General features: G+C 57.5%; 1 protein-coding gene across 9 annotated transcripts in view; it reads left to right on the top strand.

The window, feature by feature from the left end:
• Nucleotides 1-22,100, top strand: part of ZMYM3 (zinc finger MYM-type containing 3) — a 23,007-nt gene extending 907 nt beyond the window's left edge. For 2 of the 9 annotated variants that reach the window (XM_039354860.1, XM_039354857.1), the window contains exons 2-24: nucleotides 6,982-7,863; nucleotides 8,169-8,212; nucleotides 8,441-8,513; nucleotides 9,404-9,695; nucleotides 9,857-10,034; nucleotides 10,179-10,391; nucleotides 10,638-10,788; nucleotides 10,987-11,102; nucleotides 12,288-12,374; nucleotides 12,540-13,157; nucleotides 14,072-14,237; nucleotides 16,598-16,656; nucleotides 16,868-17,027; nucleotides 17,236-17,348; nucleotides 17,430-17,604; nucleotides 18,113-18,259; nucleotides 18,460-18,563; nucleotides 19,191-19,359; nucleotides 19,468-19,619; nucleotides 19,923-20,037; nucleotides 20,599-20,853; nucleotides 20,940-21,057; nucleotides 21,216-22,100. In XM_039354860.1, the coding sequence (XP_039210794.1) occupies nucleotides 6,999-7,863; nucleotides 8,169-8,212; nucleotides 8,441-8,513; nucleotides 9,404-9,695; nucleotides 9,857-10,034; nucleotides 10,179-10,391; nucleotides 10,638-10,788; nucleotides 10,987-11,102; nucleotides 12,288-12,374; nucleotides 12,540-13,157; nucleotides 14,072-14,237; nucleotides 16,598-16,656; nucleotides 16,868-17,027; nucleotides 17,236-17,348; nucleotides 17,430-17,604; nucleotides 18,113-18,259; nucleotides 18,460-18,563; nucleotides 19,191-19,359; nucleotides 19,468-19,619; nucleotides 19,923-20,037; nucleotides 20,599-20,853; nucleotides 20,940-21,057; nucleotides 21,216-21,417 (4,572 nt within the window). In that variant the 5' untranslated portion in view covers nucleotides 6,982-6,998 and the 3' untranslated portion in view covers nucleotides 21,418-22,100. The other 7 variants (XM_039354862.1, XM_039354856.1, XM_039354854.1 and 4 more) reach the window with 7 other exon arrangements.

Raw genomic sequence — 22,100 nt, 5'->3', positions numbered from 1 at the left:
GGTTGGGATCACAAAGCCCATCGTTTTACAAGTTCACGAAGCCCTACAGGTAATAGGCCTTGGAGGGTTTAGGACCTGGGGGGAGAAGAGGATGAAACTGAGAGGTCATACCCTCCTTCCAATCCAGGATCCACTTGCCCAGATCATCCTGGTGGGCAAACCATGGTTAATGGCTGACTGATTCTTTAAGCTCTGGTCTCCCCATCCTTAGATCAGCTCTAGCTATTCCCTTTCCCTGGCTGCAACAATGGGGCCAGCTTTCTCTCACTGGCCCTCTGCCCCAAGGTTGCCCTCTTAAGGTGCGTAAGCCACACTGGAGAAGGTGACAGGTGAAAGGAGGTGGCAATTTCAAGTCTATAAGGACCACACAAAGATCAAGTCTTGCCAGAAAGACCAGGTGCCAGGTGGGTAGACCAGAGGTGCCAATGCGAGTGGGTGCCCTTTGCCTGATCTGAGCCAGCCCAGCAATATTGGGCAATGGAACAGGTCAGGCCTTTTGGTCGAGACCACCACCTAGACAGAAGCTGATTCCCTTTGCCCCACGCTTCAGCAGTTTAACCTGCTCACATAACCTTCCAAGCCTATAGAGCAAAATGAAGAAATAGCTCAAGACTTTTTCACCCTTTTGCTAGGCCGGACAAGATCTCTATTCAAGAATCTTTTGACAGGTCCCAAATTGGGTCTGGCAGTCTCAGCCTCTTTGAATAGTAGGTGCCATTTTGCCTACATGCATTATGCCACACGCTTGCAAAATGGTCTCTTTACTCCCTGCTCTGCTCTGTCCTTGGCTTTCAGTGTTGACACTGGTCCCTCTCTGATCCCTCCCAGCTATGTTTGGCATCACTTTTGTGCCCACCTGTTCTCCTGCCAGGGAGAGGCCATAGCTTGGGGCTGCCCTGCCAAAAGCAGGGGCTGATCACTGCAGCCCCTCCCATCTTTGCGGCTCCTGGGCCCCATTACAGAGCCCCCCTTGCCAGAGCTCTGCAGCTCCCACAACGCTGGAACTGTCCTCCCTGAGCTACATTGTGTGTGTAGTTGCCACACCAGATGCTGCGCTTTGACCTTCTGGCTGCTTCTGCTTCTGGCTGCCTGGCCTCCCTGGGAAAGCAGGAGGAAATGCCATGTGCCTGGAGGCCTTTGCGGCAGTTGTGCACTGTGCAGTTGTTCACCCTTGGCCCTCAGATATGCCATTCCTAGCCTGCGCACTGAGATTGGTGAGGGGAGGCTGGAGGACTGCTGAGAAATGTTTTGGGGTGGAGCTGCTCCTCGTACAAGATGGGCCCGTGCAAGTGGGCTTGTGCCTACCGTGAATCACAGCAGGCGTTCTCTAGCTCCTCAGCCATCTCAGCCTTTCGGGCAGCAAAGCCAGGGCTTCCTGCTCCGCCTACCAGGCAGCTTGACCTTCTGGGGAGCCTCATCCAGACCATCATTTCTCCTGAAGGGGCCAGGAGTGCAGAAAACAGGACTCTGCTGAGGTCCAGGGAGGGTCCGGACCAGCCGGTCTCGTGGCAACCAGGGAAGAGCCTCCCTGAGGCATCCCCCAGCTTGATTACAAGGGTGCTCTTCAACGTCTGCCTCTCCCACAGGGACCACCCTGCGCATCTCATGGGGCATCACAGAGAACGTAGTCGGGGTTGGGTCTGCCAGGTCTCTGCATGCTGGCCTGGGGAAGAAGGGGCACTTTCTAATGTTGGCTGCAGCTCCAGTCAAGCTGTGTAGAACTGAAAGTGGCCTGCCACTGCTATCTTTTCAGAGAAAAATGCAAGATGGGAAACACAGTTGCAGCACCTGTGAGGAGTGAGCACATGGTGACAAGCCTCTGTCATCTCCGCCATACTGCCCAACTAAGATTGGCACTAATCAAAATAATCTTGCTTCCCTTTCAAGCAACTCGAAGGTAGATGGATATACCCTATGTGACTGAGGGATATACGAGAACAGGTTCCTACAGTGCATGTTGCATGGCTATCGACTTAATCCATATTTATAACATGCTGGATTCATACAAGCTGAAGCCAAAATAAAAAGCAATCAAAGCCAAAATTAAGCAGGAGCTTGCAATTGACCTGGCTAGCCATGGCGTGTGAACATACCACAGAGCAACTGGGAGCGATTGCTAGGGCGCTTTGTTACAGGCGTAGAACCCAGCTTATGGTCTCCATCTGATGAGCCAGCACGGAACGTGGAACACTTCATTGGTTCCAGCAGAGGCTCAAGAATAAAGGCTTGCAGACTGGGGTCCTCCTTCAAGAAGCCGTGTGTAGCCCCCAGTGGTGGCAACAGGCCCAGAGCGGAGGCCAAACTTGATAAGTTTAAAAATAAATCCTCTTTGGAAGCTTGAGGAATGTTTAACTGGATTCTGAAGTGCCAGGGCAAAGCATGACGGGGATGTTCTCAGGCCCCCAGAATCTTTTCCAACTGAAAGCCTCTCCCTCCCTCCCTCAGGAACAGGCTGAGCGCCTCAGGGGTCCTTGGCTGTGTCCAAGCACACCTGCAGCTGCCCAAGAGTTGGGAGACCTTGGAAACTGCTCTTCAGTGGAGGTTTTCCAGCAAGGGGGCCCTTGGACCCACCTCAGCTATGGGCCAGAGCTTCCGTGCGGCAAGGACAATTTATGCCAAGGGCTTCTCTACTCGATGCCCCTTGCCTTCTGGGGGGGGGGGAGCAATCAGGAAAGGGGGTATAGGGGGTCCAATTGTTCCCGTGCCATTGAGATCAGCATACGCCAGATAGAGGGGGTGCAGAGCAAGGGTCTTCCTGCCCCTCCCCAAAGGGGAAGCCTTGGTGGGAGCCCCCTCTTCGACTCTTCCCCTCCCCCTCCCCTTTGGGGCAACTGCGGAAGTGGGGAGGGGGCCCTGGCGGGCTGGGGAGAAACGGCGGGTACTGCTGAGGGGGCGGGGGTTGGGGACCGCAGGAGGGAGCCGGGCTGCTGCTTGACGGGGGCGCCTCGCCTTCCGGAGGGCGGAGGGGGCGGGCCGGCGCGAGGAGGGGGCGGGGGGTCTCCAGGCGCCCCTTGTCCATCCCGGGGGCGGTCCCCGCTGGCCCGACACCGCCTCACCCTGACCGCGCTCCGCGCTCGCTGGTTGCCGCCGGCCCGTCCCGCCGCTGGCCGCCCGCTGCGAACGCCGAGGGAGCCCCGGCTCGGGGCCCCCGCCCGGAGGGAAGAGGTGAGAGCAGCGCCTGGGGGGCGGGGGCGCCTGGAGGCATCGCCGGCTCTCCCCACCCGGCTTCCCCCGGCATTGGGGGCAGTTCTGAAGGGGGCGGCAGAAGCGGCGGGAGTGAGGGGCAGATCCCCTTCAGGCCCCCCCCCGCTCGCCTTCCCCCCGACTCCGCCCCGTGTTCTGCCGCTCCGGGTTTTCCGCCTTGCCCGCTCGATCCGAGCGAGGAGGGTGATCCGCGCCGGGTTTTGAGCGCCGCCAAGCTGCCGCGGCCAGTCTCGCGAGCTCCGATGAAGATACAGTCAATCTGCCCGGGAGTCGGCAGCCAATCAGGTCGCAGTGCTGGCTGGGTCCCGACCAATGGGCGGCCTCCCCGACCTCCCCCTTACTCGGGCTGCGGCGCGCGGAGAGCTCCGAGCGCGCCTCCATTTAAAGGGACCGCCGCCTGCGCACTCTCCTCAGGGGCTCCGGCAGCGCCTGCGGCGGGGACGGGCGCGGCGGGGCGAGCGCCGTGGCGGAGTCGGGAAGCGGCAGGTGAGGGAGACCGCCGCGGGGCGGGGGGGGGACGCAACACATCGTGAGGGGAGGGGGTGGGGCGCGGGAAAGGCGGAGCCACGTCTCGGGGGAGGGGCGCGCGGTCGGTCCGCGCCGGCGGGAGGGATCCTGCAGGTACTCCGGGGGGGGCGCCCCCACCCCCGGGCCAGCGTCGTCGCAGCGGGGCGGGATCGGCCTGCACTGCAGGGGGCGAGGGGAGCCGGGATGGCCTCCCTGGAATGGGGGCGGGGGCGGATCCGGCCGGCCTACCCTGCAGGGGTGTCCCGGGCGTCGGCGAGGCGGATCTGCTGGTGGTCCCGCCCGAGGTTTGGGCCTCGCCTCTCCCCGCCCCCCCCCCGCAGGCCCGGTCAGGGCTTCGGCGGGGCTGAGCCGCGGAGCGATCAGGGCGGGGACGTCGAAGGCCTGGAGCGACGGACGGTCCCTCAGATGCTTCCCCGGGAGGTCTCGCGCTCCCCGCTCAGGTCCAGCCAGCCGGTCGCGGCTCGTGCAACAAGCCGGGCTTCAGCAGCCCATGACTTGGCACAACGTTCGAGGCGACTTCGGGTCTTGGTGGTCGGCGGAGGGGCGTGGGTAGCCCTGGCGGGGGTCCGTTCTGCCCCAAAGCGGGATCCCTCCGGCCTGTTGAGGAGGGGCTGGGGGGGTGTCTTCAAGTCCGACCGGAAACGGGATTGCGGCAGGAAGATTTGGGGTCCCTGGAGGAGGGGAGGCCGCGTCCTGCCTCGAGGCCCCCAGAGGGGGAGCCGGGGGTCCCGTGTTGGGCTGCAGGAGGGCTTCGCCTTGGTCGATTCCTAAAGATCCCGCTCCCTGGCTGGGCCCCCGCAGGACCTGCTCTGGAGCGCCTTCCCCTCTTGAAGGGAAGAAAGGGGGGAGGAGTGGATGGGGAGGGGTACAGGCCGTATTTTAGAAAAAGTGTGTTGTCTGCCTGTCAAACATGAGGCAGCTTGCAGTGTATAAGAAATCATCATATGAAAAATGCCCCCCCTCGTTCTCTTCTGCCAACAGGGCTGCTGGAATATCCAAAGGGTGGGAGTTAGCCAGTCCGTGGAGGGAAGCTGCTTCCCAGGGAGGGGCTGCTGCTGGTCCTCTTGGCAGCCCAATCCTCTTGATCCCTCCGAGAATGGGAAGCTATAGCCTCCTGTCTCAGTCCACAGGTGGCAGACAGATTCTGCTGGGAAAAGACGGTCCTGGAGGCCATAAGGGGCTTTATAAGTAACCACCAGGGCCTTGCATTAAGACAGAAGCCTAAACAACCAGCACAATTCCCTTAAAATAGAGGTGGGCCTGCCTAGGGCCAATCAATGAATGAGCAGCTGCCACTTCCACGTTACCTTCAAGGGCAGCCCCAGGTAAAGCAGATTACAGTAGCGTAAGAAAGAGGGCAAGAGGACAAACCACTGTCCTCAGCACCGCCTGTTCCAGGCGTGGATGTAACTGGTGGACCAGCTACAGCTGGTCAAAGGTCCTGGCCACAGCCTCTATTTGCTGTTCTTTTTGGAACCACAAGTCCAGGAGAACTCTCCAGATTGTACACCTGCTCTTTCAGGAGAATTGAGGCCTCAAGTGGAGTAATAGATGAATGTCTATGGAAGATCAGAGGCTTCTGGATTGATAATAATGCCATATTGCTGAGATTTCAGACCCTCACAGTCTCCGGGCACTGGGTAAAAGTCCTAGTTCACCTGGGTAGAGAGGTAAATGTGAAGCTGGATACGATCAGCATATGGATGGTGCCTGACCCCAAGGCCACCTGTGACATCCCTCAGTGGTTGTGGACATCACATTTGGATTGCCTGAGGGCAAACTCTCCTCCCCTAACAAGCTTGATTGGAACTGCCCACTTAGGAGGGAGCAGAAGCACTGCAAGCCAACCTCTCCCACCCCACCCCAGACATGATGGATGCTATGGAAAGCTAAGGACAAAGACAATTGGATGTCTTTGACACGGATGTTTGCTGCACATTCAGCCATGAAAGCCACACACCTCTAACTCTGCCCAGGCTGGCCCTATAGGCAGGTTTCCTCTGGGTCTCATGGTGCAGATCAAGGAATTGTGGCCAGACAGACACTAGTCCTCTGAACGGCCTCCAAGCTGCCCCATAGCTGCTTATGGCCAGCGCCATCCGCCAGAGACCAGCCAGCAAGATCTCCCTTTGTGTGACTGTATTGCTTACCAAACACTCCTGTGGTAATCTCCAAAAACGTTTGGCCTTTTGTGAGTGCTACTAACCCCAAAGTTGGATGGTTTGAGATAAGCATTAGTTCAGCTTACAGCAGTGTGTAGCTGCAAATAGTTGCAGCTTTTTACATTTAGCTGTGAAAAAGTGACTGTTCCAAGCCACCTAACCTCAGGTCTCAATTTAAAAGTGAAGGAGGGCAGAGGCTCAGTTGGATAGCTGTGGGCCCGTGAAGATTTTTCTGACTGAAAAGTAGCTATGTTGATGGTCTGTGGCCCATTCACATACAAAGTCATCAGACCCCTTTGCCTTTTGTGTGAAATTTGTCATAGATGATCATGATGGAAATTCTCCACTTGGTCTAGTGCAGAGGTAGGCAGCCTTGGCTCTTTTATGACTCGTGGACTTCAATTCCCAGAATTCCTGAGCCAGCCAAGCTGGTCTAGAGCATTAATGTAGCATGGGTGCTCTTTTCTGTGTTGGTTGGGGAAGTAGGTCATCAGGCAGATCCTGGGTTGGTTTTGCACTAGGATGGCGTTCAGTAACTGAGTAATGCTGCCTGTTCATTGTATGAACACTATTATTTTGAAAGGTATGCTTAATGCTGGGCCGCTGATAGAACATGGGCTTAATTCTATTGCTTATTCTTACAGCTTCATAAACCACGATCTAACAACTGCATTTGTGAAACACATTAAACTTGGTTGGCCTTAACATTGGTTTTAGTTCTTCTGGTGGGTTTGCAGTCCAGTGCATTGTAAGCCTGAGAAAAAAGATTAATACAATACTTCAATTAAGTGTATTGTATCGACACAAAAGTATTTTTAATGTTTTTCCAAGTGATACTCCATGTTGGTCCCAGCCTTGCTTTTTCCAAAGTTAATGTTCTGCATGAGTCAGCCTGTGGCTGTTTTTGTCATGGATCAGTTGCTTTGGAACATTAGGTTGTTTCAGATCAGCTGGGGTTCAGTATCAATTAAGGAAGGTGGGGAGGTCCCCGTGAAATAGAGTGCTGGGTTGAATCTTTTTGTTGTGCCCACTGCTGATTTGCAGGCCAGTGAAGAAGGACTGACCTCTTTCCTTTCCTGATTCTCAGTTGTTAGACATCTCTGAATGGATTCCAGTGAATTTCCTGCCTCTTTGGGGCCCCTGTCTCTGCGCAATAAACCACTAATTGGGGATCTCCCTGCGGGCTCGGAGTTTGGAGAGGATCTTCTGGCCTCCCAAACAGCCTCCATCCCACAAGCAGCGATTGTCCAGTCCCAAGAGATGGAGTGGGAGGTGTCTAAGCAAGCAACTTCCGATGGTAGCTTGGACTTTGGCATGGGGAAAGCCGGTGACCTGTCCACCCTAAGCAAGTCAAATAGTTTGGCCCTCAGTAAGCCCAGCACTCTTGATATTCTGGAGACGCCTGGCCTCCTGGATGGCTTGAGCAAAGGAGGGGACCGGGAGGTCCTAGAGAAGTCGGTGGATCCTGATGGCTTGTTCAGGGCACGTGGAACTGGGGACCCAGAGAATGGGACCGAAGCCCCCCCTGTGCCGGGAACTGAACACCTGGCTCCCGAAGCTTTGAAAGAAGGGGGGTCCAAAGCAGGCATGGAGGAGGAGAGCCACGGCAAGCACGCAGGCTGCGCTCCACGCAGCTCTGCCGAGGAGGACCCTGAAGTGGTTGAGGTGAGCAGCGTGCCACCTTCCCAAGAAGCCACCGCCTCACCTGGCAGCCCCCTACCGAGCCCACAGCTGGCGAAGAAGCCCCGGCTGAAATCCCCCAGGAAGATCTATCTGGAGCAAAAGGAGAACGCTTTGACACCCGCAGAGGAGGAGAAGGATCCCACTCCGAACAGCGTTCCTGAGTCTGTGCCGCCCCCGCTGCCTCCTCTGGAAGGAGCAGAGGGAAGTCTGAGTGCAGCCAAGAAAGAAAGCGGCCCCAGAGAAGCCGAGAAAGGACGAGAAACGGGGGGGCCGCCCTCCCTTGCAGGTGGGTCAGCCTTCTCCCAGGGTTACGGCGGCCTCTGCTCTGCTGCCTTGTGGCGGGCCACAACTGGCCAGGTAGATCTACAGGATCTGGTCTTGCAGGATCTTCTCTTCCTGCATGCCCTGCTGACCAGATCCAGAGATCCTCCTAGCTTCTTCTCTGAATACTGGGCCCCTTCTAAAACCCCGTCCTTTGGCCCACATCACCCTCCCCAGGGTTTTTTTTTTTTTTTTTTTGCCATGGCTGTGGCGTGTCCTGTAGTGGGTCTTCCTTGAGGATCACAGGTGGCCATTGTGCTTCTCTTGCAGGGGAAGGTGCTGGTGGGAAGGGAGCCGAGGCGCCTGCTGGAAGGGTAAGACAGGGCTGGTGGAGTCCAGCTGGGCGTTGGTCTTCCTGCCTGGGTCTCTCCCTTCAGGCCTTGGCTGTGTTTGGGGGCAGGGATTGGAAGTCCCCAGGCCTGCGTGTCCCCTTCCCAGCTCAGAGCCTGTGAACGGGCCAACTTGGGCTGGTGGGTCGCCTTCCATGGGGAGGCTGGGCTTGGCCCCCGTGGCTGCAGTGACCATTCCCTGCTGCCTTCCAGGAACAGAAGAGGAGCGAGCGAGCCAGGAGGGCAGAGGTGTCTCGGCCAGAAACAGTCAACTCTTCGGAGAGCAGTAAGTCCATCCTAACGGGGGGGGCTCTCAAATGGGACAGCAGGTCACTGGGGAACAGACCAAGTGTGAAAAAGGAGGCCGTCTTCCAGCTGAGACTGGCTGCTTGGCTCAGAATAGCTTCATGTGAGAGAGAAAGGCTGACCCAGCAGGAGCCTTGCAGGCTAGAGGCAGATTCTGTGAGGGGCAGGCAGGTTTTCTTTCAGAACTGCACCCCTTTGAGACAGGGAAGGCAACTGCCAGAGAGGGGCTGGGGGGCAGAGATGCGGTTCAGGTCTTCTCTGTTCCCCACCAATTCAATAAACACTTGGAATCTCCTTGGAAGTTGCTGAGATATTGTTTAGCATTTCCATTGCTGTGATATACAGGGAAACACCAGAAAGACAAATCATAGCTAGATAAAAAAACAACAACACCCCAACAAACAAACCAGTTAAATCAATTTAGCCCAATTAAACCATATCGTTGGATCAATAGGTAAATGCAGTTCAATTTTTTGAACAACAAATTAGACCTCGATCGGTCTTTCCGTCTCGTCAACAAAGGACTAACTCTGAAGGTGAGAATGGACACTTTCTTCAGCCTGAAGCCAATAGAAAAGCATTTAAGTGAATTACTACAAAGAAATAAAACCTCATTTTTCTCAGATTTCCTTATATCCAACTAGAGGTACACCAGACCAAAGGATGTCACTAGGTTACCTTTATTTCCATTTCTATCCTGCCTCTGCCTGAGGACACATTAAGAGGGGGGAATCAGACCGATCCGTTCTGGGGGCCTCTTTGGGGCGCTGGGGGTCTCCCTAGAGCTTCAGTTTCAGAAGGGAGGGGAGACGCTGCCCTTCCAGCCGGCTGAGAGCACTGAGCGCCTGCTTCCTCTCTCCCGACTCACAGTCCCCGTCTCCGATGAGGACTCGGATGCCATGGTGGACGACCCTAACGATGAGGACTTCGTCCCCTTCCGCACCCGTCGCCCCACCCGCCTGTCTCTGCGCAGTCAGATGGCCCAGCGGGCAGCCCGCTCCACCGTCACCAAAATGACCTGCGCCAATTGCCGCACACCGCTGCAGAAAGGCCAGACGGCCTACCAGCGCAAGGGCCTCCCCCAGCTCTTCTGCTCCAGCACCTGCCTCACCACCTTCTCCAAGCGCCCCCTCAGCCGGAAGAGTTGCACTTTCTGCAAAAAGTAGGTGTTCCCCCACTTCTGCCCTTGGCTGGGGCTGCCGTGCCTCCTCCCCCCGCCCCCGGATAGTGGGGGGGAGCCTCCTGGCCTGCTCTGTCCCCTACGGGGGGCGGGGAGCAACCTTCCCGGCCCTGGCCTGACGACAGCCTTCCTCCTCCCTTCAGGGAGATTTGGAACACCAAGGACTCGGTGGTGGCCCAGATCGGCTCGGGCAGCTCCTTCTACGAGTTCTGCACGTCGGTTTGCCTCTCGCTGTACGAAGCACAGCAGCAGCGGCCGACCCCGCAGGCGGCTGAAACCTCGGACTCCGTCCGGTGCAGCGTGTGCTACAAGACCGGAGAGGTGAGCAAAGGCCTCTTTCTGAGGCCAGCTTGCCGGGGAAGGCTGCTGCAGTAGTTCCCCCACCCCCCGTTAGCTGTACTCCCCACCCTGGTGCTGGAGGGGGGGGCACCTGGCGAGCCTGCGACAGTGCCGCTTCCCCTTCAGATCCAGCATGAAGTGAGCAATGGCAGCGTCGTTCACCGCATCTGCAGTGACGCCTGCTTTACTAAGTTCCGGGCCACCAAAGGGCTGAAGACCAACTGCTGCGACAGCTGCGGCCTTTACCTGTACAACAAGGGGGTTCCCTTGGAGTACCTCTTCCACGAGGGGCAGCAGAAGCGCTTCTGCAACCCCACCTGCCTCAACAGCTACAAGAAGGTAAGGACAGCGGAAGTGGGGGCAGGGCCCCTGGCCAAGCTCTCTAGGGAGGGCCCTGAGGGTTGCGCGCATCCTCCAGTGCCCTGTGGCCACTTAGTCCTGCCTCCCCCCCCCCCCCGGCTGCGAGGTGGTGGCCTTGCAGGGAAGTTCCTCAGGGGGTTGATGTTGATTAAAGGGGAGGGGGAGGAAAGATCCTTGGCCTGCCAGCAAGTTGCCCAGCAGCCCCTCTGCCTTGGGTCTCTGCAGAAGCACACCCGGGTCTACCCGTGCATGTGGTGCAAGACGCTCTGCAAGAACTTCGACATGCTGTCCCACAAAGACCGGAACGGCAAGCTGGGTCTCTTCTGCTCTGTCTGCTGCACCACTTCATACAAGGTCAAGCAGGCCGGACTGACAGGTACCCGGAGGGCCCTCTTTTGCCCCAGGTGATGCATTTCGTGCCCCCAGGATGGGTACGTGCTGGGGGACATGGGGGAAGAGAGGACCAGCCCTGCAGCGCAGACTCCTCCTCCCCGGTCTAGGCTCAAGCCTCCCCGGACTCGGGGGGGTCTTCTGGAGTCCAGCCTGACCCTGCCACATACTTCCCTCTCCCTAGGACCCCTTCGGCCTTGCAGTTTTTGCCGGAAGAGCCTATCTGAGCCCTGCTATTACAACAAGAACAAGCAGGTGGTGTACCAGTTCTGCAGTCCCAGTTGCTGGACCAAATTCCAGGTACATACGGAGGCTCTGCCGCCGTCACAGTGATGGGACCAGACCCAGGAGCCTCGGTGCTCTGCACGGCTGCCGTCTGGGGCGTCTGTCAGACTTCTGAAGTCTCTCTGCTGTTGTATTTCTTTAAAAAGAAAAGAAAAAGGCTTCTAGCTCTCATTGTTTGCTGAGGACAGCTTTGAGTAGGGAAGGCGATGTCTGCTAATAGCTGTAAGACTCAGAAGGGCTAGGGACTGCTGAGGCTATGCAGAGGCCCCTCGCTCTTTGCGCTTCCCCCCCTTTCTTACATCAGCCCTCTTTCCGTCTGAATCGCCAGAGTGGATAATTGTGAATAATCTACCTGTGTGTTGATTTGCCTTCTCAAATTCTGGTGCTGCTTGGAAAAGAGCCTCCGCCTGGGCCTCTGGGCCCGCCCCCCCTCCCAGGCTGTGTGCGTGAGGTTCCCCATCTTGCTTTCTGGGTTCTTGGCGCGCACCCCTCTCCACACTCTGCCATCGCCTTCCACACGCTTCCCCTCTCCCCTTTTCTGAGTTCATTTTTCCCCTCGTCGTCCCAGCTGTTGTTCTCCGTTGCAGCCTTGCATGAGTGAATCTTCTTCTCAAAGTGGAGACATTCAGGATCCCGCTGACATCACAGAAGCCTAGCCAATGACCGGGGCGGGGGAGCGGCAGTGGGGGGGGGCAAGGCTGCACATTTCATTCGTAGGTTACTGATCTTTCTATATCTATGATGTTGAATCTCTCGTGGGGGTCTTTGTCTCAAATAAAACTGTTTTTGCTTCTGCCGATGACGAAGAGAGTTTGTGTCTGCTATCCAATAAATCAGTGAAATTAACCTCCTGTGTGATTTGCATAATTTATTCCACTCGCAGAAAGTTGGTCTTGGGCTGCCATTCTCCCTGGCCAAAGCCTGTCCCTCCCGGGAGCAGCAGCAGCAGCAGCACAGGGGGGCCTGCTGGTGGGGCCCCTTCTTGGTGCCACGGGATTGGGAGGGGAAGGGGAGGGCTGAGGGGGGATGCGGGTCGGGGGGAGTGGGGACAAACTGAGCGGTAAGAAGGGCAGGGTGCAGGCGAGAGGCCGGGAGGCGCTGGGATCGGCAGTCCTGGGGCATAGCAAGGAACAGCAGGACCGCCACGGTGGGCAGGGTCCTTGTGCCCCTTCTGAATCTGTCCCCTTCCTCAAAATGCAGCGCTCCAGCCCGGAAGGTGGGATCCACTTGACCTGCCATTCCTGCCACAACCTCTTCACTGGGAAGCCCGAGATCCTGGATTGGCAGGTGAGGGGGCCGCAGGAGGGAGGAGGCGAGAGACGTTGCCCCAGGGGGAGAGGTGATTTGGGGGGCTCTCCATTCATTGGGCCTTCTGTGGCTCAGAGACCTGCAGTTGCCCCACGGGGGCCTGTGCCCGCCTGACACCCGCGTGGTGCCCACTCTCTTTGCCAGGACCAGGTCTACCAGTTCTGCTGCCGTGACTGCTGCGAAGACTTCAAACGGCTGCGGGGGGTGGTGTCCCAGTGCGAGCACTGCAAGCAGGAGAAGCTGCTGCACGAGAAGATCCGCTTCTCAGGAGTGGAGAAGAATTTTTGCAGCGAAGGTACCCGGGCGGGGAGCTCGATCGTTGCCGAGGGCAGGAGTCCCCCCGGCCGCCGTCTCCTCGGGGCCGGTCGTTGCATGCGGTGGGCAGGGGCCAGAGGCCACGTCGGCCTTAGGATCGGAGAGGTGAGCGACGGGGACCCCCTAGGTTGTCCGGGGCCAGTGCAGGAAGGGCTGTGTCAGGTGTGCGTGTGTGTCTGTGTCGTGCTTGGTCTCTCTGTGGCTGCCTGCTATGGGCTCCTGTTGCCGCTCGGCCGCCCCCCGGGAGGTTTTCATCCATGTTGTTTCTCCGCAGGGTGTGTGCTTCTTTACAAACAGGATTTCACCAAGAACCTGGGCCTTTGCTGCGTCACCTGCACCTATTGCTCCCAGACCTGCCAGCGAGCTGTCACTGAGCAGCTGGAGGGCAGCACCTGGGACTTCTGCAGCGATGACTGCAAAAGCAAATACCTGCTCTGGTACTACAAGGTTAGTGCAGCCCTTCTGCCCGCTCCCTCTTTGGGGTGGGGGCCTGCCAGTCCATCGCCCCTGGGAGGAGGCTCTTGGTCAGGCAAATGTAGTTGCCTCTTCTTGCAGTAAAGGCTAAAATGTCCCTGAGAAGACTTAAGTGGGTAAATCCATAAAGCATTCTTATAAGTAAAAGGTGCAGTAAGGACTGTGGCTATGAATAGGCTGAGCTTCCTGTCTGGAACTCTCCCGAACTTTCCTGAAGGAAAGCTCGGAGGGGGGGGCGGATCTGGCCTTGGGGGTTCCAGAGGGAAGGGAGGCTGCTGTCACTCTCCAGGCCCAAAGCCCCCACTTGCCAGTGAGCCATAGAATTGTTCTGCCAGCTTCAAAGCATCAAGTCCATCCTCTCCCCGCTTTGGGAGATGACAGTCGGCAGCTGGTCTCCGATTCCCTTTCACAGAGCAATAGCCGCATCCCTGCTCTCCCCCAGGCGGATGGGCCAGAGAATTAGGCCTTCTTCTTCCATGGGGGGGGGGTTTCACAGGTGCTTAAGGCACTCGTTCGGTCCTTTGAATCTCCCCTTTATGTGGACCCTCTGTGCCACCTAAGCCAGCGCTGGTAGATGTGACACGCACGCGCGCGCACACACACACACACACACACTGCCATTTGTTGGACTGCTGCCTATCCACACATTGCATTGGTGTGGCTGGTGGCCTCGGACAGGAGCGAGACAGCCTAGCCCTGGAAGCCCCCCAGGTGATCTGGATCAAGTTAGTATCTCAGCCCAGTTCAGGATCTAAACATGTCAGTAAAGTTCGCTTTATAATAGGAAAGCCGAAAGCTCTGCCAGATGTGGGGAGGTGCAGTGAGGATCAGACCTTGCGCCTGGTGGCTTTGCCTAACTCCCCCTCTCCCTCTCTGGTGCATGGCAGGCAGCTCGGTGCCACGCTTGCAAGCGGCAGGGGAAGCTGCTGGAGACAATTCACTGGCGAGGCCAAACCAAACATTTCTGCAACCAGCAGTGTCTGTTGAGGTTTTACAACCAACAGAACCAGCCCAACCTGGACACCCAGACAGGGCCCGAGAGTCTGCTGAACAGTGAGTAGCCGGCGCTTCAGCCAGCCAAGACTCGGAAGGCGCATGAGTGGAAATGGGGCTAAGGAAGGATCCTGCACTGGCCCCGTGGCGGGTGGGTTGTGAGCTGGCACTCCCCCAGGGGCCCTCCCCTTTCTCGCTCACCTCTCTGGTTCTGACCTGCCGGGAGGGGTGCGGCCAAAGGCATCCCCCACATCAAATAGGCTGTGTGGCAAAGTATCCCTAGGGAGAAACAGACCCAGTTGAGTTCCTCCAAAGTGGACCAGAGGATCCCGGGTGAAGGCGGGTGGGCAGCGTGTCTCTTGTCCTCCCTTGCTCAGAACTGGTCCACCCTTTGGGGCTCCAGGACTCACCGCTCCTGCTGAAGAGGCAGGTGGCCAGGCGGGCTCTTCCGTGGTGCGTTTTGTGTGCCCGCTGTGCCCATTCCTAGGTTCTGCGTGGCGTTTATTTGATCACACTGGTTTGGTTTGGCTTGCTCTTAAAAAGCATTTCGAAGCGTCTGGGGAGACCACAGGAAAACTACAGTACTTTTATTGAGATTGGCTATGTAACGGATTCTTGCAGGTCTGCTTACGTTCTTCCTCCTCCTCCTCCTTCTCCTCCTCCTCACAGACCAATGAAGTAGAGAGGTGTCTGAGCCTCTTCCGAATTTATCTGTCTGCTGCGGACCTAAAATATATTTTACCCCTCCTCGCCTTGGCAGCCGAGCTTGCCTATCTCCACCCAGGTCATCTCTCTTATTGTCTACAGCAATGGGCAGGGATGGGGTATCTGGGTGACCCCATGTTTGCCATTTGGCTTCCTGGTAGGTGCTGGGAAAAGGTGCTGGTTGTCACCTTTAAGGCACTGGGTGTCTCCTGTGATCTCCAAGGCCCTTTCTCCCTTCCTTCATCGTTCACCTAATTGTTTTTTAACTTCTATTTATTGAACTGTAGTTAACACACATAATAACTGAGTGGTATTAATACATGAGAGAGAGGGGGGGGAGGGAGAGAGATGGAGAAAAGGTATACGGAGTTAAAAATGGTTGAAAGTAGATAGTGGCATAACATACTCATATGTTTACCACGTGTCTAAAATGCTATTGATAGAAGTCTGTTATAACTGAGATAAAATAGAAAATCCATCCAAATTTGATGAACTGTGGTTCTTGCCTCCAATGCTTTTTAATTTTAACTTTATTTGTAATATTTTCTAAAGTAGCAGTTGAAAAGCTCTTGTTTATCCACATCTCAGCAGCTAACGTATGTAACACTTTCCAGTGTTGGGCAAATGTTATTTCAGCTGGAAAAATTAAGTGGACAATAAGTTCCTTTCTCTGCTTGTCTATGAAATGGACCATTTGTCCTGGTTCCCTCCGCTCGTCATCCGATGGGACTGGGGAAAGTAGCTTTGACCGCGATCCCTGCACTTTGGAGCTCATCTCCCCTTGCAATCCTGGGGTTCGGGGGGGGGAGCTGAAAGACGACTTTCCATCTCTTCTAGGAGGAAGGCACCTTGCAAGGGTTGGGGGTTTCTAGCCATAATAATACATTATTATTAAGGAGTTTGATTGATAGCTAGTCACAGCCTTTAAGAAGGGTAGCTCCTTTCATATACTCAAAGCTTAGTGTTCTGGCTTCTCTCACCAACTTTCCCCCAGGGCTGTGTGTCTCCCCCCTCCCCTGCCCCCAGGTGTGTGGATTTTTATCATCCACAATTCTCAGAACCAGCAATGGAGTTGAAGTCTGCACATCTGGAGGCTGCCCAAGTTAGGAAGGGCTGCTGTGTTCCTCTGCCAGAAGAAAGTGAGCGATGGCAGGTGTAGGAATTACACAAAGTATATGCCTCTGCATAGTTATGTTTATTTGTCCTAAGGCTAAGAATTAGTTTTTGAATGCCTAAAGGAACGTTCCTCAGTGAATGTGAGCTTTGGTGGGTTGCTTTGTGACAGGTTAGTAGAAACGCTATCATGCTACGCCAGGGAAGGAGACTCATGGGGCAGAGACATAAACTCTTCTTGGGCCTTGGTTCGGGCGGCTGCCGGCCCTCCAATGGGCTGGCAGAAGCTGTATCTTTTCCTGCTTCAATGATCCGTGGATAGCTCTGGAGTCCATCCAACGGCTGCATCACAGCGTTTTCCTTTAGTTAGGGGAACCCTCCCCTGCTTGCGGTTTCATATACCCACCAAGATTTAGACCTGTGTCTCCCGGGCACCAGCGTGTTTCTCGATGAGGACATTGGTGGCTTCTCTTCCTGCTGCCCACTTGGATAAATGAGCGCCTCGGTCAACCTTGCGCTCATGCAGCTGTCTCTGACGTTCTGGGCAGGGCAGGTGTGGAGAAAGCGGCAGCCCTCAGCCCGGAAACTCTTTCTCCGCACAGGTCAGGCCCCGGAGCCCAAGCAGCCCTCTGCCACTGCCCAAAAAGCAGAGCCCAATGCGGTGAGTCTCTCAGGCTCACTGCTCGGGGTTAGGAGTGTGTGTGTGTGTGGGGGGGTGCTTCTGAGGCTCAGGCTTGGCTCAGGAGGCCCTGCGCAGCCTGGGGGAAGGGGCCGGCTTCTGTGCCATGCCGAGGCCTGGAGGGCAGGGGAAAATAGCAGAAGAAGGATTTCCATGCTGGCTGCTGAGCCCTGTCCTGTCTGGATCTCTATAGGAGACTGCCAAGGCTGCCCCCCCCTCGCCAGCATCAGCTCCCCCCGCACCCCCTCAGCCGGTCACCCCCCGGAAGAACAAGGCAGCCATGTGCAAGCCCCTCATGCAGAACCGAGGGGTTTCCTGCAAGACGGAGATGAAGTCCAAGGGCTGCCAGACAGGTGAGGGGATGGTTGGGAGGGAGCTGCCGGTGGGTTTCCCCCTTCCTGGAACCACCTTGATCCCTGATTGGGGAGGGGGGTTGAGCTCACCCTCTCCCTTGCAGCTTTGAGAGGAAGGAAAGAGGGAGGCATCACCTCGTCCCGGGATGGGAGGTGGGGTTGGGCAGGTGGGTGAAGAGCTGCTAGTTGCTTCCTTCCTTCCTGACAGACGACTGGAAGCCTCAGCTGATTGTGCTGCCCATCCCGGTGCCAGTCTTTGTGCCCGTGCCCATGAACATGTATTGCCAGAAAGTCCCTGTGCCTTTCTCCATGCCGGTCCCAGTGAGTATGACACACACTCTCTCTCTGGAGCCTCTGCCTTCCGCCCTGCGCGGCCGGATCCTGACCTGTCGCCTCTTCCAGGTCCCTGTGCCAATGTTTCTGCCCACCACCTTGGAGAGCACAGAGAAGATTGTGGAGACCATCGAGGAGCTGAAGGTGAAGATCCCTTCCAATCCCCTGGAAGCCGACATCCTGGCCATGGCGGAGATGATTGCGGAGGCCGAGGAGTTAGACAAAGCCTCATCAGACCTGTGCGGTGGGTTCCTCAGGGGGCCTCGAGAGGCCGTTAGGAGGGGCATCCCGGGCAAAATTGGTCTGCTCTGCCAGGAACAGAACCCCTCCTGGGCTCAAGAAGGCGAGCCGGGTGTGGGACGGATCAGCTGCACCCCAGCATTTGCAGCGGGGCGAGAGGCTGAGAGGAGGAAAGGGGCTTTCTGGGGCCCAGGGAGGCCTTGTGGCTGCCGACCTGCTTCCTGTCCAGCCAGCAAGTGGTGGATGAAGGCAGGCAGAGGTGGAATGGAGCCTTTTTCCTGGACCCTCCTGCCACTTTATCTACACATTCTGGCTCTTCTTAAGAACCTCGGAGGAAGAAGGCTGAGGGACACCTGGGAAAGAAAGGTCTTGTCTCCTCCCTCCCTGCCTCCATCAAGTATCCGGTGGTCTTAAGAACCTGGATGACTCAGATGTTTGCAGGGGTCCCAAGATGGAGCACAGGCCTGAAATCCCCCCCCCCCCCGCCGCCGCCCTCTCCCCTGTCTCCACAGATCTGGTGAGCAACCAGAGTGCCGAAGGGCTCCTGGAGGACTGTGACCTCTTTGGGCCGGCCAGGGATGATGTGCTGGCCATGGCAGTCAAGATGGCAAACGTGCTGGACGAGCCGGGACAGGACCTGGAGGCCGACTTCCCTAAAAGTGAGGGCAGCCCCAGGGAGGGTGGGGCAGGCAGGAGTGGGCAAGAAGGGAAGGGCTGCTGATGTCTCATCCCCTTCCTTGGGGGGAGACCCCCGGCTAGGCTCCCCACCTCCCTGCGTGAGAACTTTGAGCAGGTGGCATTTCCCTGGGGTGGGGGGCTGGCGTGCAGGCAGGACGGCGTCTCCTGTGTCCCTCCACAGACCCCCTGGACATCCATCCCAGCGTAGACTTTCTCTTTGACTGCGGCCTGGTCACCCCCGAGGACGTTGCTGCAGATCCCGACTTGCCTCGCTCGATTCGCAAGGTGGGCCCCAGCTGGGATGGTCCCTCAAAGGGGCAAGAGCTGGACGGGCTCTCTAAGCCTCACCCTTGCGTTAATCTCGGGTTGGGGGCTCTTGGTTGCGGAAGGGGCCGGCTGGGCCCAGAAGGAGCACGTTCTATGCCGGTTTTATAAAGGAGCTGAGGATAAAATGCTGTTAGCTGAGGTCACCATTCTTTTAGCGAAAGGATTTTTTGGCTTTCTGATATGAAAAGTAGTTTGCTAATGTAATCACAAGCTCCATGAGGTCCTATCAAAATACAATATTAAGAAAAATTCACCTGAGCTAAAAAGACAAACATGAAAATGCTGGAAAGCAAACCGGGGCTCCCTCTGTCATGTCTCCCCAGGGAGAATCTTCTGCAGTGGGTCTGTTGCATGGAGGAAAAACAGCCTGTAGTGTTTTGTCAGTCTGAGCAATACCTGGAGAAAAGGTGTTCTGACTTAGAGCAGAGCAGGAGGCTCTTTGGACACAGCTTGCAGGAGGAGGACTTGGGCTTCTCCCCAGCTGCCTGGCACGGCACGGGCTCTGGGCAGGCCTGGGCAGTAGATGCCATCGTGGTGCTGATTTCACCAGAAGCCCCCTTCCCTCCTCCCCGCCCCCTCCCGCAGGGCCAGAAGCGCCTGGTGCTGTCGGAGAGCTGCTCCAGGGACTCGGTGAGCAGCCAGCCCAGCGGCTCAGCCCTCAACTCCTCCTACGGGGTGAACGCCTGGAGGAGCTGGGTGCAGGCCAAGTACGTGGGTGCTGAAACCAGCAAGGGCGACGAGTTGCGCTTTGGACGTAAGTCTGGGACATGTGGATAGGGGAGCTGGGGGGCATGGGGGGCTGAGCCCCCCCTTGGGTGTCCCCGTCTGCTCCCAGGTGAGCCTGGCCTGTTGCCACCCGCAGCCAAGCCCATTCGGATCAAGGAGGACATCCTGGCCTGCACGGCAGCCGAGCTGAACTACGGCCTGGCCCAGTTTGTCAAGGAGATCACCCGGCCCAACGGGGAGCGCTACGAGCCGGACAGCATCTACTACCTGTGCCTGGGCATCCAGCAGGTGAGGGCTCCCGTCTCAGCCTGGCCCTTCCCTCTCCACGGACAAGGCTTTCTTGTTGGCTGGGTTCCTCTCTGTAGACTGGCCTCTTCCCTGGGGGGCCGTTTTTTTCTGTGGGGTGAAAAAGAAGCCGCTGCCTCACCACGGCCATGAGAGGCTTAGCAGCCCTCAGAGCAGCATTGGGGGGGGGAACCTCGGAGGGGAGGTTTCTGCTGGCCCCGGAGATCCTCTGTCCTTGGAAGGAGGACCCCGCGAGAGGCATGTTGGGGGTGGCTTCCTTGACCTTGTGGCCCTTCGCCTTTCCAGTACCTGTTGGAGAACAACCGCATGGTCAACATCTTCACCGACCTCTATTACCTGACTTTTGTGCAAGAGCTCAACAAGATGCTGAGTGGCTGGCAGCCCACGGTCCTGCCCAACAGTGAGCGTCTGCTGGGACGGGGGGGGGGCTCTCGGAGAGGCCAAGGCTGCTGAAGGGACCGGCCCTCTAGGCTGGGGTTGGCCAGGTCTCCCCACAGGCCTGGATTGATGAGTTTTTCAGCTGCATCCTCAGATAAGGCAGCCTTGAGGGGGGGTGAAGATCTTCGGTTTGAGACGCTGGAGAGCATTGAGTGTTATTCTGTGTAAACCATTTCAAATTTGAAAGGCAAAGAGCTTTGGGAAGGCTTCTTCTGACGTCCCACAAAGTTTCCCAGTGCTGTGCTGGGACCGAAATGCTGCCGCTCTGGCTCGGATCAGAGCGGGAACCTGCACAAACGGTTGGGAGGCTCCAAAGGCTTAGGATGATGGGGGTGGGATTCCCAGCATTTGTAGCACAGGCAGGCACGCCAGCTGCCTCTTCCTGTGACCTCTGCTTCTGCTCCGCTAGGGGCATCAGGCTGCTCAAGGCTCTGTGGAGCCCAGCCCCCCCCCCTGTCATTCCGGTTTTGAGCCCAGGCCTCCTCCCCCCCCTCACTGCTCGCTGTGTCCTGTGCCTTTGCAGACACGGTCTTCTCCCGTGTGGAAGAGGAGCACCTCTGGGAGTGCAAGCAGCTGGGTGTCTACTCCCCGTTTGTGCTGCTCAACACCCTGATGTTCTTCAACACCAAGTTCTTCGGGCTGCAAACGGCCGAGGAGCACATGCAGCTCTCCTTCACCAACGTGGTGCGGCAGTCACGCAAGTGCACCACGCCACGGGGCGCAGCCAAAGTCATTAGCATCCGCTATTACACGCCCGTGCGGCACCGGAAGGGCCGAGGTAGGGACACCGCCTTCTGCTTCCCCCAGCCCCGGCCCCGGCCCCACCCCCGCTCAACCCCATGTCTCTGCCGCCCCTCCACACAGAGAGCAGCCTTGGCAAGCGGAGGAGAGAGGAGGAGACGCCGGTCTCGGAGCAGCGGGAGAACCGCTTGAACCCCTTGCGCTGCCCGGTCAAGTTCTACGAGTTCTATCTCTCCAAATGGTGAGGGTCTGGGCTGGTGGGGGGGGGGAAGCGGAGGGTGCCAGTTGTGGCTTTTCCACAGTGGGGCAGGAGGACCCTGAGGGGTGTGACTCCCTCAAGCGGCCCACCCAGGCCCAGGCCCCTCTTCTGAGCCCAGCCTCTCCTCCTTTGGCTTGCAGCCCCGAGAGCCTCCGCAGCCGCAACGACGTCTTCTACCTGCAGCCGGAGCGCTCCTGCATCGCGGAGTCCCCCCTGTGGTACTCGGTCATCCCCATGGACAAGAGCATGCTGGAGAGCATGCTGAATCGCATCTTGGCCGTCCGTGAGATCTACGAGGAGCCCAGCCGCGGGGCTGGAGGCCTGGATGATGACATGGACTGACCCAGGCTGCCCTCGCTGCAAGAGAAGGTGGGCTCCGGTGCTGCTCCCCCCCCCCAGCTGCAGGGACCGGGGACAGCTTGACCGTCAGCCCTTCCCTTTCTGGGTGGACGGGCACAGAGGACTCGGCCGCTGCCTCTTCCATCCTGGCGAATGGGCCCCTGGTGCTTCCGTCCTCCCCACGCTCCTTGTGGCTCCCTCCTTGGCTGGCTTCTCTCCGGACTGGCAGGGAAGGGGTTGCAGGCTGCTTCTTGACTTGGAGGTTGGATCGAGGGCCCCGACCTCTGCCTGTTCTGGCCATGGGGAGGGGAGGAGGGAGGGAGGGAGGGAGATGGTGGCTCCCAAGGGCCCATTCTCTTGTATGCGGGGTCACTAGCCTCCTCCCCTTCTGCTGACATCTGGTCCCAGCCTGCTGCTGCTCCTCCAGGGGCTCAGAGGCCACCTTGCACCCGGGTCCCCTCCTGTCTATGTGAGCTATGGCTGGTGGTGGTGGTGGTGGTGGTGGTGCTGTTTGTTGAGCCTGTATATACATTGTTCTGGCCCAGCCCTGCAGTGTCCGTGTCACCAGTGAGCCAGGTGCGGGCCTTGTTGTCACGTTGTGATATACTGGACGTTAAGACCTGCTCCCTGCCCTTCCTGCGTCTCTCTCTGGTAACCGTTCATTTCAAATAAAGGCACAAAAGCTC

This window comes from Crotalus tigris, unplaced genomic scaffold, assembly GCF_016545835.1.
Source record: "Crotalus tigris isolate CLP2741 ecotype Arizona unplaced genomic scaffold, ASM1654583v1 scf7180000018585.330925593:3314079, whole genome shotgun sequence".
Taxonomy (NCBI): domain Eukaryota; kingdom Metazoa; phylum Chordata; class Lepidosauria; order Squamata; family Viperidae; genus Crotalus; species Crotalus tigris.
The sequence above is the reverse complement of the archived record's forward strand: the minus strand, read 5'-3'. Positions and strand labels throughout refer to the sequence as shown.